This window comes from Pezoporus wallicus, unplaced genomic scaffold (genome assembly GCF_028554395.1).
Source record: "Pezoporus wallicus isolate ANWC-B61680 ecotype Strahan unplaced genomic scaffold, APGP_CSIRO_Pwel_v1 contig_6382, whole genome shotgun sequence".
NCBI classification, from domain to species: domain Eukaryota; kingdom Metazoa; phylum Chordata; class Aves; order Psittaciformes; family Psittacidae; genus Pezoporus; species Pezoporus wallicus.
This window is the reverse complement of record NW_026638015.1, coordinates 3400498-3414751: the sequence shown is the minus strand read 5'-3', so window position 1 is coordinate 3414751 and position 14254 is coordinate 3400498. Positions and strand designations below refer to the sequence as shown.

The window sequence follows — 14254 nt, the reverse complement described above, 5'->3', positions numbered from 1 at the left end:
GCATCTCTGTGATTAACTACAGATCGATACTTCGTACTCGCCGGCTTTTATAGCTCATTAACATCAAATGGTGTCAAGATACAGATTTGTTCTATTGCTTGCCAAAAACTAGAAGCAGACACCCGCAAATGTTCCCTGGGGATATAAATGAGGCACAATTTAGTTGCTCAATTTGAATCCTAGGTAGAAAAATAATACTTGGGCGCTTTACCTCTGGGTCTCAAAGTACCACACAAAAACATGTGTGTGGGGGGGGGTGTATGTACGTATATATGTAAGAGAAGGAGAGGGAGAGGAGAGAGGCGGTGACTGTTGCTTTGGTCCTGTGTGGAGCTGAGAAGAAACCAGTAATAGAGAACCAGGCACTTCTTTTCCAGCCGCTGGGATCATTTTCAGGTTGCCTACCTACCGCAGCACCCCCTCCGCACCCAGAAAGTGCTATGAAATGCCCTCGTAAGGTGAAAATGCACCGCCAGCTCCCAGCCCCGGCTCTGAGGAGCCCCAGCTCTGTCTCTTTAAGGAACCCAGCGAGTCGTGATGCTGCTGTTTGTATTGCTAAACCCCCAGGAGTCCAGTTAAGAAATGGGCAGCTGTCTCTTTAAGTGTGATTTCCTTCTATTGTATTTGAATCGTGATCAGGAAAAAGGAAATGAAACCAGAGACCCGGGGCTGAGCCACGGAGTAATAATAATACTAGCGATGCTGATCTCCCCATTTGCAGCGCACCCACCGGGCTCCGGAGCATGTTCAGAGCTGCCCGGGCAGGAAGCCTGAGCGGAGCCCCGGGAGCTCCGGGCTGAGGCCGCGGTGGCCGCCGAGGCAGCCGCTCGCCGCCCGCGGCCGCGGGAGCAGCTCCGCCGCCCGGCGTGCCAGCGGAGCGCGGCGGGGATGGGAGGTCAGAGCGCGGTAGCCGCGGAGCCCGGCCCGGCAGCGGCCCCGGCCCCGGCCCTTATTTCTCTTCTCTCTCTCTCTCTCTGGTGTTGCAGGAGGAAATCCTGTGAATGTCATTGGGGGGCGGAGGGGGAACTCAGCTGGTGACAAGGCTTCGAGAGCAGACAGCCTCTGCGGGGGCAGCGGGGGCAGATCCCACCACAGGCACGCTACAAAGGAACAATCCCTGCCAATGTCATCGGCCATCGAGAGGAAAAGCCTCGATCCTTCCGAGTAAGTGGCCTTTTTTTTTCTCTTCGCGTCCCCCCACCCCTTTCCTCTATCCCCGGGAGCCTTTCGTTGGCCACTTACCCATCCCCGAAGGAGCCACTTGCCCGGCTCCGCCGCCACCGGCATTGTGTGCCCGACAGCGGGAAGCGGGGGGTCGGCACCAGCTCCCTCCTCTCCTTCCCCCCTGGAGCCGCCCTGGGGGTACCGGTACAGGGCACCGGCGGCCCCGGTCCCGCGGGGGGCTGGCGGTGGGGTGTGGGTCATTGCCAGCTCCCCAAGTTATGGGAAAGACAAGCCGGGAGCAGGGACGCGGTAATTCCCCCACACACACCCCGAGCAGGGCATTTTCCACCCGTTCATCCGCCCCACGGGTACTGGAACGGCTCAGGGAAAGGGAGAGCATCGCGTTTTCACAGCTCAAGGTGTTTTTCGTTTGGAGGGACCCTCTCTCTGCCTTGTGTTTGACCTGCCCCAACTCATTGTAGCCGATTACAGTGAAAGGTCAGAGCTGTTATCTGTGGGTACCCAACTTCCACATTTTTACAATGCAACTTTCAAGAGCTTGGATAAATTGCTTTGCTGCGGGCAGGGTGTTCTGCAAAGCACATGCAGAAAGACTTGGTTGTAGAAAGGATCCCTGAGAAGGGTTATAGACGAGAATTTCACCTTCAAGAGGGTTTCCCACTCAGCGAAGGGACCAGCGCTGTGTCCTAATCCCAGCTTTAGGGCTGCGCTCTGCAGCTCTCCCATCCCTCTGGCACACACAGACATCCTATCCCACCGTGGCAAGAGGCACAGTAGCGCAGCATAAGCCCAGAGCCATTCCAGCTCTTCACATGCTAATAATTGAAGTTATGTTTGTCTGGAATTATGATAAAACAGAAGAAAAGCACACTCTAAACTCTCCAGTTTTAGATGACGCTTCAAGCATCGCTCTTAGTAAATTTGAGTCATTTGTGGTTTGTTTCCTGTGAGCTAAATGCCACTAGAAATGCCATTGCTGGAAGCCTGGAGTGAACACATGGAAACTGCTTCTTTGGGGGATTAAATTAATTCATTCCATGTCACATCTGATGTTTTATGTTATATTTCCTCTTATTCTATGCTGTTTTCTTAAGAAACAATAATCCAAGCTCCCAGCTATATGATGTCCAGGTTTCAACTACAAAGTTTTAGTAATCTTTATTTATTTACCTACTTCATGTTCAAGTGACTTTTAAGTGCTGGCTTAGAAATCTATGGACATCAAAAAGCTAATGCATAAACCAGCAACTTTGTACTGCATAAACATCCGCTCGGCTGTTCCGGAGTTCAGGGCTTTCACACAAACCTGGCCTTGTGATTCCTGCACACCCCTGAGATGAAACATTTTAGGGTCCACCTGAAGCTTATATGGATAATAAAGGAAAATAATGTGTATCTCCTTCTATTAAAAAGCTCACTGAACTTGTCAGAGTGGAAACCATATGTTAGGAAAGGGAGGATGGAGCCCAAAAGAATAAACTTGGGAAAACTAGGGCCTAATGAATTACTGAGTTCCTCATGATTCTAACAAAATATCACAGGGTGGAGAGCTGGTAGGAGAGGGATGTTGTGACACAACTTGCAGGGTACAGCAGTTTAAACATAGAGGAGCGAAAAACAGAACAGAATCTAATCAGATAATATCTTAGGGCTCAGCAGGAGGAGTTTCTCAGCACAGTTCTTGACCAGTGGTTGTTTTTCCCAGCTGAAGAAGTAATTTTTGCCTAGAAAATTGCTGAGCCAGTAAATAAGCAGTAGGAATATAATCTTTTCCTGTTGTCTGCTGGAAACTGGGAGCAGCCTCGTCCTTCTCCATCAGTGCAGGTCCCCTCTGCCCCACCAGCCCAAGGGTAGACAGACCAGGAACAAAGCACTGAGTGAGAAACCAATAACCTATGAGACAAGCTGGGAGCTCCAAAAAGAACTTTGGCTACCACATATTAAGCACTCAGTCACCATCCAGCAGAGCATTCACGTGCAAACATACACCTTCCTTGCTGATAGCCACAGGTCTGAAACTAAGCAAGTGCTTAAAGGATTGATCCAATAGTTTATTAACTTCCCTGGGGTTTGGATGAGGCTTTTGGTGGCAGCACCAGGTTGCTGCAAATGTATTTTGCTGTTCTGGTTTTGGGCAGAACTTGTAAAATTACACAAAAAGGCAAAGATAAAAATTCCTTAAGGAAGTAGCTTTGAAGGAAATTCCTGTTTTATCCCCAGGTATTACCAGAACCATCCTTGATTTCAGAGCTTTTCAGAAAGGGAAAAAAATAAGGTATGTGACTAGTCAGTGCTGGTATCACAATGATTGTGCCTCTTTTCATGCAGGGATGTGTAAATCCCAAATAGTTAGAGTTGCGTTGGTATAGACCCATCCCAGGGGTTCATATCCTTAGCTGAAGGGAAAAAAGAAGTCCTGCAGTAACATGAGGTAAAACTCCAGCTGTTAAAAACAGCAGCAAAACTTAAACCCATTGGGCAACAGCCTCATCTGCTGTATTTATTCATATCATGCTGTTCAGAGAAATAACATTCTCAGAATTAGTCTTCACATTTACACTTCCCAATGGAAACTTGACTGCACTAAAATCCCTTAGGTGCCTTTTCCAGTCCTTTAGTCCTTGGTGAGGCAGAAATCCCCTTTGCTTCCAGCAGCACTGCAGCCAAAACCTGCAAGCTCAGGCTTATGATATGGGCTGGTGTATTTTTTGATTCATCATAAACACTTTATTGTTCTGCTGGGGTTCTTCAGTAACTTACAGGTAAATCCAGAGGCTATCTGTGTTGATCAGGTCACTTACAGTTGGAAATTAAAGCACTGCTACAAGCTGTTGCCAAATCAGAATGATTTGGAAAGGTGAAGAATATAGCAGGAACTTTGCAGATGTTGGCAGGCATCGGTCATAGCCAGCATTGCTATGAACTGGTGAATCCAGGCAGCTTTTTGATTGCACTTTTGCAAAGGGCAATCCTTAATTATGGAAGAATCGTGTTATGGGAAAGGTATTTCTTTTGTAAGAACGACATGAATTGAGAAACATGACTGGGCAGTTCAGGTGCTGGCCAGTAGAAGAAAAAGGATGGAGCTACACAGACAACAATGTCTGAGTAAAGTAGCAGATGCCTTCATAGCAATGAATGCAAGCGGGTGATACAGAGATGGTCAGGTTTATGCATTATTCTTTGAGGAAAAACAAATAAGTTAGTACATTTGGGGGTACTCTTACTAACTCCTTACATTTGAAGCTGATCCTTTTTTTTTCTCTAAGGAAAAGGATAAATCATTTATTCCACTGGAGAAAAAGAGGGTGTAATCCCTGTTCTAACATGACCTATCTTGTGTTTCACTTTGGTTTTCCTTCTCCTTCTTCTGATGTGGATGCTTTCGGGGTACATTTTCCTTCTGCAATGATTCTTTCATTCCCTCAGGGAGCCGGTGGATGAAGTCCTCCAAATTCCACCCTCACTGCTGACATGCGGCGGTTGCCAACAGAACATTGGGGACCGCTACTTCCTGAAAGCCATCGACCAGTACTGGCACGAAGACTGCCTCAGCTGCGACCTCTGTGGCTGCAGGCTGGGCGAGGTGGGGAGACGGTTGTATTACAAACTGGGCAGAAAGCTCTGCAGAAGGGACTATCTCAGGTACACAACCCACTCCTTCTACCCTCACTCCCCTTCTTTTTTACCATTTAATTCATTTAATTAGTACAGCTAGTGAGCAAAGGGCCATAGAATCATAGAATGGTTTGGGTTAGAAAGGGCCTTAAGATCATGCAGTTCCAACCCCCCTGCCGTGAGCAGGGACACCTGCCACTAGACCAGGTTGATCAAGAGCCTGCCCATAAAGAATTCATTTTGATTACTCTTAAATGTAAAGCCCGACAGCAGCCACAGTTGTCATACAGCACTGCCTGCAAGTTCAGGTTTATAATATGGGCTCACATATTTGGGGGGTTCATGCTGAGATGCTTTATGGTACTTCTGGGGTTACTTGGTAAGTTACAGAGGTTATCTGTGGTGATGAGGTCACTCGAAGTTGTTTATAGGTTAAATCTTTAAAATCTTGTTGGGGAAAAAAAAAGCATTTTTTAATGACAGTGAATTGGTCCTGAATAGACAAGAATTTCCTGAATCAGATCCTACAAATACATTTGTCACAAGTATTGTCATTAATGTCTCTCTGCCTGTCCTGCCAGAATTTGTAAGCAGAAGGATTAAATTGAGATTAAGATCGTTCACAAAAATGGGTAACAAAGGATCTTTACAGTCTTGATTACAATTAAAGGGCATTGATCTTTGCTGTGCTGCTTGTGTACCAATTCTAATGGATCTCCAATGTGTCAGGAAGTCTGTGTAACAGAATAATGGTATTTGATGTTTTTTCAGCTCCCCTGCTGAAGGCTGATTTACCTGCTAATAAAAATTAAGCCAAAATCTCAGCGGAGTTCCTAATTCCTGAGCTTTACTGATGGGAATTTTGCTAAGCAGAGACTAAGAACTGAGTTTTGTTAATGGGACCACTTGTAAATACTCTCCATACCCAACAGTTTCCAGGTACTTTTAATCTCAAAATGGAAGCAACCGAAATATGGGAATACAATGAATGTATTGTCTGGCAGTGAAATTCAACATTTTTACTTCTTTAATAATGCAACCTATAATATCTTCCCTCATCAATGCAAAATTTGGCAATCGTTGTATAACCTTAGGCTTACTTTCGTTGGGCAGAAGTAAACGCTGCCATCTCCTGGTAGACGAAAGAAATGATGTCGTTTCCCCTTCAAGATCTCTTAATTTAGCGGGCCTTCTATTTCCAGTTAAGAAGATGATATAAAGCGGGCACAGCACAAGTAAGAGAAGTGTAGGAAGTGGAAAAACTCTTTCCAGAATTACTAGGGAAACTCAGAAGTCAAACTTAATAGGTTTATAGATTGAACAAGTAGGATGTAGCTCTTCTCCCCCCCCCCCCGCCAAGAAAAAATATATATTCATACTTTTTTCTTAATGATTTGATGTACCAAATGTGCAGCCAGCACGGCATGAAAGGCTGGCATTCACACATAGATAAATATATAGTCTTAGCATGTATCCTTCTGAAATGCAGCAGGAGTGACTTCATGGATACTGAAATCTCTGGATTTGAAAGAGCCTCCAGTGTGGAGGCAGTGACAAGAGACAGGGGAGTCTTAGATCATAGTTTGTGTCAACTCCTTTCTGTAAACTACAATAGCAACAGCTGAAGATAGGTAAAATTTATCAATGGAAAGGTAATTTGTAATGATCACGAAAGTGGAAGTATTGGCATAGCACAACTTTATGCTTTGATCTGGGAAACCTTTACTCCTCCTGAAGCTACTCAGCAATTCATGATAAAGTCATTGATTAGAGAAGTCAATTATACTGAAAATAGATGAGGAACTTGGACTTCCTGCTTCAATTTTTGGTATGGCAAAGTTTAGAGCTCTGCTCAGCAGCTTTCCACGTGACCTCATCTACCTTGCCAATACAGTGACTAATGGATCAAAGCACTGATGCTGTGTTCTTGGTTTTGATTTGGTTTTTCCCTTCTCCCCAGCGAAGGAACTCTGCTGACTTCTCTGCTGTTGTTGTTTCAGGCTCTTTGGCCAAGACGGCCTCTGCGCCTCCTGCGACAAGCGAATCCGCGCTTATGAGATGACCATGCGAGTGAAGGACAAAGTGTATCACCTTGAATGCTTCAAATGTGCTGCCTGCCAGAAACATTTCTGTGTTGGGGACAGATACCTCCTCATCAACTCAGACATAGTATGTGAACAGGACATCTACGAGTGGACTAAGATAAATGGAATGATCTAGCAAAGACATGCCTCATAGTGTACAAAAGCCATCTCGTGGGCAACACCGTAGCTGCAGTGAGGAGATCATCACTTGAGCTATGGGCTTTGTCTAAAATGGGGGGAAAATACCACGGAGTCGGCTCTTTGCAGGCAGTGCTACATAGAATCTAAACTACAAATAGGTGAAGAAGGGAGACTGACACAATAGTAGGTAGACTGACTTCTGTTAACAAAGGCATATGGACAATAACTGACATCAGCCACGAGGGGAGAGGTGGGGAACAAACACAACACAATGATGAATTCTCCTAACTGGAAAAAGAGTAGGGACTTCTGTAAAGAGATGTTATGACTTTGTCACCTGCAGACTAGGATTGTGCAATTGAACTTTCTTTTCATCTTGTTTTAGTTACTGAGTTTAGATGACAGCTCCTATCGTAGACATGAGGAAGAATACTGGGAGGAAAGGGCCATCACTTCCGTGGTCTTTCTATATGGCCTTACACTTTGGGTAGAAGAGAAAGAGGGAAGAGGGTGGGGGTTATTTTTGCATGGAGTTTTTGTTTTCTTTGAGAATGAACAGTGCATCCTCTAGTCCCAAATTCTTCTTTAAAAGAATCCTGCTGAATAGTTGTTTTTTGGCACTGCTGTTTCAAGATGAGGTGTTCCACAGATCATTTCTATACAAATATAAATCTAAAGAGTTGTTCAACTATTTTATTAACTTAGATTATATCGATAAAATATTTGTTGTGTGTAGTAAGACTCTGCAGCTTTAATAAAAATAACAGAAGATTTGAGTGGTGGTGTTCATTTCTTTTGGAGTTGGGCTGGATTTTCTGTTTCTATTATTTATTTTATGTTCTGTAGCAAGATTTACACACTCTTGTCTACAGCTGATGCCTGATAGATCCACTTATGGTTGTGCTTCAAAGACATAATGTGAGAACACCAATGTCTCAGTAAGCCTTGCCGAGTTCTTCATGTTGAGGATAAATTAGTGTTGTAGGAGAAATCATAGAATCATAGAATCACAGAATGGTTGAGGTTGGAAAGGGCCTTAAGATCATCTAGTTCCAACCCCCTGCCATGGGCAGGGATGCCTCACACTAGACCATGTTACCCAAGGCTCTGTCCAGCCTGGCCTTGAACACCACCAGGGATGGAGCATTTACCACTTCTTTGGGCAGCCTGTTTCAGGGCCTCACCACCCTCACAGTAAAAAACTCCTTCCTTATATCCAAACCGAACTTCCCCTATTTAAGTTGGACCCCATCACCCCTTGTCCTATCACTACACTCCCTGATGAAGAGTCCCTCTCCGTCACCCATGAGACAGTGTTGCGTGACACTGAGGCTCTTTGGTGTTTATGAGGATGTTTTGAGGTTGGTGGCCCAGAGAGAAATACATTTGAGTATACACATCAGAGTGTATCTCATCACAGAGGAGATCATGTAAGATAAGGTCTCTTAGAAAGGTAGCCCATTCTGGTTTTGCTCTGGATTATTGAATCCAGTATAACATCAGTAGAGCAAATCAATACTTGCTAGTATTTAGACGAATTAAGTTCAGAACCTTTCCTGCAAAGACCATTGTCACTTGCTTCCTATGCAAAAAGCACTGCAGTAATACTAAGAACACAAGGAGTACACCTGGTCAGGCAAAAGTGGACATTTGGTATTTACTCCCTCAGGGACAAGTAGTGGATGTTCAGGCAAGCAGGGAGTGACCCCACATGAAGCCTTTCGAGCTTGTAGGAAGGTCCAGTGAGCTTTGTGAGAGCTTTCCTGCAGACCCCTCTGAATAACAGCCACCACAGACCACCGTATTGTGAGAGATAGGAATGGTCACTTCCTATCACCTTTTTTCCAAACTATTCTTGGTTTTAAAGACCTGTGTCATATTCCTTCCAACTTGGTTTTTCTGAAATGAATAATCCAAGTTCCTTCTTGCATGAAAACCATTTCACACCTCTGATAATCTCTTTCTCATCTCTGTGTGTTTTCTGGTTCTACGTTCTGCTTTTTTCTAGAGTGCCACTAGAACTGCATATTGTGTTCAAATGTACTAAAAAATAGAGCTTTTAACAGAGCTGAGCAAGTCTGACAGTCCACTCAAGACATCTGGCATGTCCACTCACCCCATCAGTACTAACATGGAAGGAATAGCACCTAAACATACGGATATTTGTCCAATTTTGTCACCTAAGGGATCTCCCATCCCTTACTGCAAGTGGCAGTACTGACCAATGACAACATCTTCCTTTTTACAATGGATATTCTGAGAACTCTTATTTCTTTTCTTGCTTTTGATGTCACAAGTAGTGTTGGGGACAAAACCTTTAAATCTTATTACCAATAATATAGGAAACTATACTTAATGAGATCATGCTTGAAAAGTGATTTAGCTCTTCTCAAGTGATATGCTGACCTCTGGAGGCCACAGGCAGCTGGTTATAATTATAATTCTTAGCCTAAAACATCCCTGCCAGTCACAGGCAAGAAAGCTATATACCCAAGTTAAAATACAGCTCGTCACCTGCAGTGGCTCCTTGCAAGTATTTAGTTCAGCTAGAAATGAAGTCTCAATACCCTCATCAGTTTTCACAGGTTGGTGGGTGTAACCAGGATGCTAACACAGGATGAAAGCGACAATTATTCAGGTTGGTGAGTGCAGAGCTCACTGTGTGAGCTCTTCATGGCAGACACTTTTAAAGCCTTCCAGGTCATCATGCCCTGACATATCATTGTGATGTTCCTCTGAGGGTCCTTTTTCTTTCACCCCCTCTGCTTTCCCCCCCTAAAACATGCCTTGATAGCACTACTGTACAAGCAGGGCAGAGGAGTGCTTACAGCTTCATGAACATAAAATCATAGAATGAATGGTTTGGGCTGGAAAAGACCTTAAGGATCATCTAGTTCCAACTGCCTGCCATGTGCAGGGACATCTTCCATTAGACCGGGTTGCTCCAAGACCCGTCCATCCAGTAACACTGGCTGGGATGAACACTGCCAGGGATGGGGCAGCCACAGCTTCTCTGGGCAGCCTGTGCCAGTATCTCACCAACCTCATAGTGAGGGACTCTTTCTGCTACTTCATAGCAAGAAGATTTCACAGACGATGGCAATCACCTGTAAAGCTGATTGTTCTGCAGTCACACACTAGTGATAAGGAGACAAGAGCTCTGCCCCACGCCATGCTGCTGCCCACTGAAGGGTCTCTGAACCAAGAGCACATGTTTCAGATCACAGGTAGCCCTCTGTTGATAACTCTGACCATGCGAGGGGCAGTGGGAGATAAAATGAGCTTCCCTTTGACAAAGTAAGCCATGATTTTGACTTAGCAGAATTGCTATAAAGATGTTTTGAGCCACATCCTGATCACTTCATGATGGTATAATTGAACATAATATAACTGCAATCACAGAGTTACATCAGCATAATGATAGCATCAATATAGCTAGAATCAACAGGTATCACTACAGGTGAGAGTTTTGACAATTGTTTCCTAAACCATTTCCAGTGTAATTTTTAGCCTTACTCAGGCATGCTGCAGAGCTGATTTCCGTGATTCCACAACCCAGAGAGGTTTGACTGAAGATTTAGTGTAAGGGACGCATTAACATCTGGGTTGGGATTAGCGTCAATGGTTCACGGAGGCTGTGGTTTTGCATTAATGAAAGTGAGATCCATGTTCTGGTCTCACCTCAGAAAGTATTTCCTGTGTGACTTTTGGCAAAGGTATTTAATTATTCTGTTACCTGCCTATAAAATGGAGCTATTATCACTTATTCTGTAAGAACTTTCTAATGGCAATGCACTTATTATTTTCTGTATCACTTGTACTGGAAAATACGTCTTTAAATCTAAATGAATATATCTGTAAAGGAAGGATACTGCAGGGTCCACAGTGGATGTTCTTTTGTTATAAGACCATTGGTTTTATCTGGTCTATGTAACTTCAAAAAGAGCTTAAGCTGAACTGGAAAATGACAGCTTGTGCCAGAAGAAGAGCCTCCACTTGAGCAGAGTATACTCTACCTGTGTAATTATACCAGTCTGTTGGTGGACTTTTCCCACCAGATTCCTAACTTGTTCTCTCTGGATCCAGGAGGGGAAAGAAGAGGTTTATCTTGGAATTAGCATAACCAACACTTCACCTCTGTCCTCCTTCAGTAAGGACTCTCTCCTGAATAAGATGAAAATAAAATGTTGCAAAACCACTGGCTAAAATGAAAGCAAAGATGATTTAAAGTCACAAGCAAAAAGCCCAAAAATCTGAATCTGTCTTCATCAGCTGATATTCAAATGCATTGTCCATTCTATGTTTTGAATATCACCAGTATTTTAAAAGGCATATCATCCTTCAAGATTTCCCTTCTTTGTCCCCATTATTCAATGTCACGGTAGGAAGATGAGAGCATTACCATCGATATCACTTTTTTAATTCCATGCCCTTGAATAAGGGCAATAAGAGCCCTGCATAATAGAGTTTTCAGGGGAGAGAGTAAATGGGAATCGGGTGTTAATTCAATACAGGATACAGGAGCTGTCTCTCCCATATCTTTTCTGAAGGTAATACTGTGCCTCCAATTGTCATTATACCCAAGAATCAAATTATTTGAATTCTGGACACATCAGCACAAAACTGAAGACTCCCTGCCAATTTCATAGCCTGCTTGGAAGAGAACATCAGAGAGCATCACTCATTTATACGACTGCCAGCCTGAGACTGTAAATTCAGAAAACAAGAAGGCCTCAGGTGCTGCACTTTAACACATCTTCCTGCTCCTGAATCGCCCCCTCCTTTAGCACCCCCATCACATACAAGGTAACATTTTATGTCTGAAAGGCAAAGCTTTCAAGCACCTGCCATGGCCTGAATGTGAATTGAAAATGAGACTATTAAGTATATTAATTGATAACAGTGACTTATGACTTTGAAGGAGATTCATGACACTGGGAAAAACAATCTATAAAGATTTTTGTTGCTCTAAAAAGACAGTGCAGCATCAGCTTATTTCACTTGCAGCAGGTTCATCTCTTTTATAGAGCATACTGCACTGCAGGCAAAGGGAATTTTAATGGACACTGGGAAAAAAAATGATCTATTCCTCTATCCCATGACAAAAAAGAAAGCACGAAAAGAAATAGAACAGAGAGACTGAGATAGGATATCAGCAAACATTTAAGGAACTGGAATTAAATGAAGAATCAGAAGTCTGTCAATGAGATGAAGATTAAACTGGCAGAAAGTTGAACCTTGTTTGAAGCAGCTTGTTCCCTCCTGCAGTGGGTTGGTTTGTACCAGGCTAATGAGAAGGCACATCTCTCAAAGGTTCCTAATGAACCAGCAGATCGCTGATGGTGAATTCATCAACGTATTTTGTAGGAGTACACCATGTTCTGTTTAACACTTTTCAAGTGCCTTGCAAGCATGGATGTGTTAATGCATTACTCTTTCCCTTTTTAAGCTATAAGCCACGCTCTGTAAGTGTGGAAACTGAGGCAGAAGATGAACCCAACCTGCTTAAAAATCACCCAATAACTCAGCCAAACTTGTACAAGAGCAGAAGTTAGACCAGACCCCCTGGCTTGAGCAAGACCATTCAACCACACACACTTTTGCCACCACTGCCAAAGCACGGGGACAGCATTGGCCTGACCTGTCCAACAGTGAGGATCTCAAATACACTTTGAACAGTCTCAAACAGCATTTTATATGAATGCTTTCTATGAATTATGCCTGAAAGCGCTATACATCCCTCCCTGCATAACAGCCAACATGGTATATAAAGCCCAGCTATGTTTGCAGAGGAGTTAACAGCCTGGGGAGACATTTGGGCCATATGGGTGGTAGAAAAACATGAACTTCTGCATTTGATGACATCTATGGCTTATTCTTCACATACAGAGAGCAACCCACCATTTCATCTCTGTAGCAAAACTCATACAAAGCCTGAAGCATCCTTAATCCTCCTTATCTGTATTCTTTGCCCACAGAGAAGGGATGATTAAAAAACTCCTGTTAAACTGTCTATTAAAAATTAATTTTTCTAATATTTGATTTTTTGGTGGGTAAAAAACAGATTACATGTGAAAAAAAAAATAAACATACAAGATTTTCAGGGAAGAGATTTTTCCTTTTTTAATGAAAAAGTTGAATTCACTTTTTGCTGAATGCTTCCTGGTCATCTCTGCACTCTCTGGCATATTCTGGCTACATTTATAGATCAGCATAATGCAGTAAGCCTGTGACCAAGGGTGAATAGACTGCAACAAGTTTGATTTCTGTGGAGGTGCTGAAATAGGAGGAGCAATGCAAGATGCTGTAACAGGAATGACTGGAGTGGTGGGAAGTAGCTGTTGCTCTGCAGTGTTGAGAGAGAAATAACCTTTCAAAGCCATGATCCAGGAGAACTAACTTCTTTTGTAACCCAGTAGCTCTGTGCCAGCTTTCACATGATTCCTGAGAGGTTTCCTCTTCAGGGCTGTATCTTCTTGGGTTGGTTGTTACAAGCTGACACTAAGAAGGCTATGAAAGAAGCCTGAAAAGCAAGGCAGGATTTTGTTTTCTTGCTTTAGTTAATCATTGAAGCTCTCGGTCTGAAAGATGAGAAAAGGAAAAGCATTTCTCTTGCTTGAAAGCTACAACAAATGTTTGCCAGGCTACCCAGGGTAAAAAAAGATCTGGAAGCAGTGGTGCAGCAGAGCAGCAAATGAACATGAGGGATACAACCAAGGAGGCAAAAGCCTCTGGATATAACAGCTGGGAGTTAAGAAGTTCATTTGTAACCAACCGATGATCCTTATACCAGTGAAATACTGTCTAATGACTCCAGCTCTCTGTAGCTTCCACAACATGTCAGCGACAAGATGTATTTTCCCTTCTAATGGCAGATTTGGATGCTTGTTAGTAGAGGGAGTAGCTTCCCAACCATGACGCCTAAGAGTTTGACTTCAGTCTTCAGCCTTCCGACTTATTTTAGACCCCCGATTTGAGGCTGGGATTAGGGGTTTGGTTTTCTTCTCTCCTCAGATACGTGTCCTGCATCTCATATCAGGTAACTTTACCAATGGATTTCACAACAGCTGAGAACTGGTTTTGAGATACAGATGATTTACTTATATATAAAGAGACAACCAAAATAAACAAGAAATTCTTCTTTGCTAAGACACGCGGTCTTCAGTCGGACAATATCCTGAAGCATCTTGACAGCTCCCCAAAAGAGCGCTTAGATATCCCATTGT

The 14254-nt window shown here is 43.5% G+C and overlaps 1 protein-coding gene across 1 annotated transcript; it reads left to right on the top strand.

Moving 5' to 3' along the window:
- The first annotated feature begins 634 nt into the window (after positions 1 to 634).
- On the top strand, positions 635 to 7804 carry LMO2 (LIM domain only 2). The gene is made up of 4 exons (XM_057408777.1): positions 635 to 895; positions 987 to 1164; positions 4615 to 4830; positions 6804 to 7804. The coding sequence occupies exons 1-4, from the start codon at positions 889 to 891 to the stop codon at positions 7021 to 7023; spliced, it is 621 nt and encodes a 206-aa protein (XP_057264760.1). The 5' UTR covers positions 635 to 888; the 3' UTR covers positions 7024 to 7804.
- Positions 7805 to 14254: the final 6450 nt, after the last annotated feature.

Excerpts from the sequence above, each read along its gene's own strand:
- LMO2 (XM_057408777.1), top strand. Across the intron at positions 1,165-4,614 it reads AAAAGCCTCGATCCTTCCGA|GGAGCCGGTGGATGAAGTCC; the intron begins GTAAGTGGCCTT and ends TCATTCCCTCAG. Across the intron at positions 4,831-6,803 it reads TGCAGAAGGGACTATCTCAG|GCTCTTTGGCCAAGACGGCC; the intron begins GTACACAACCCA and ends TTGTTGTTTCAG.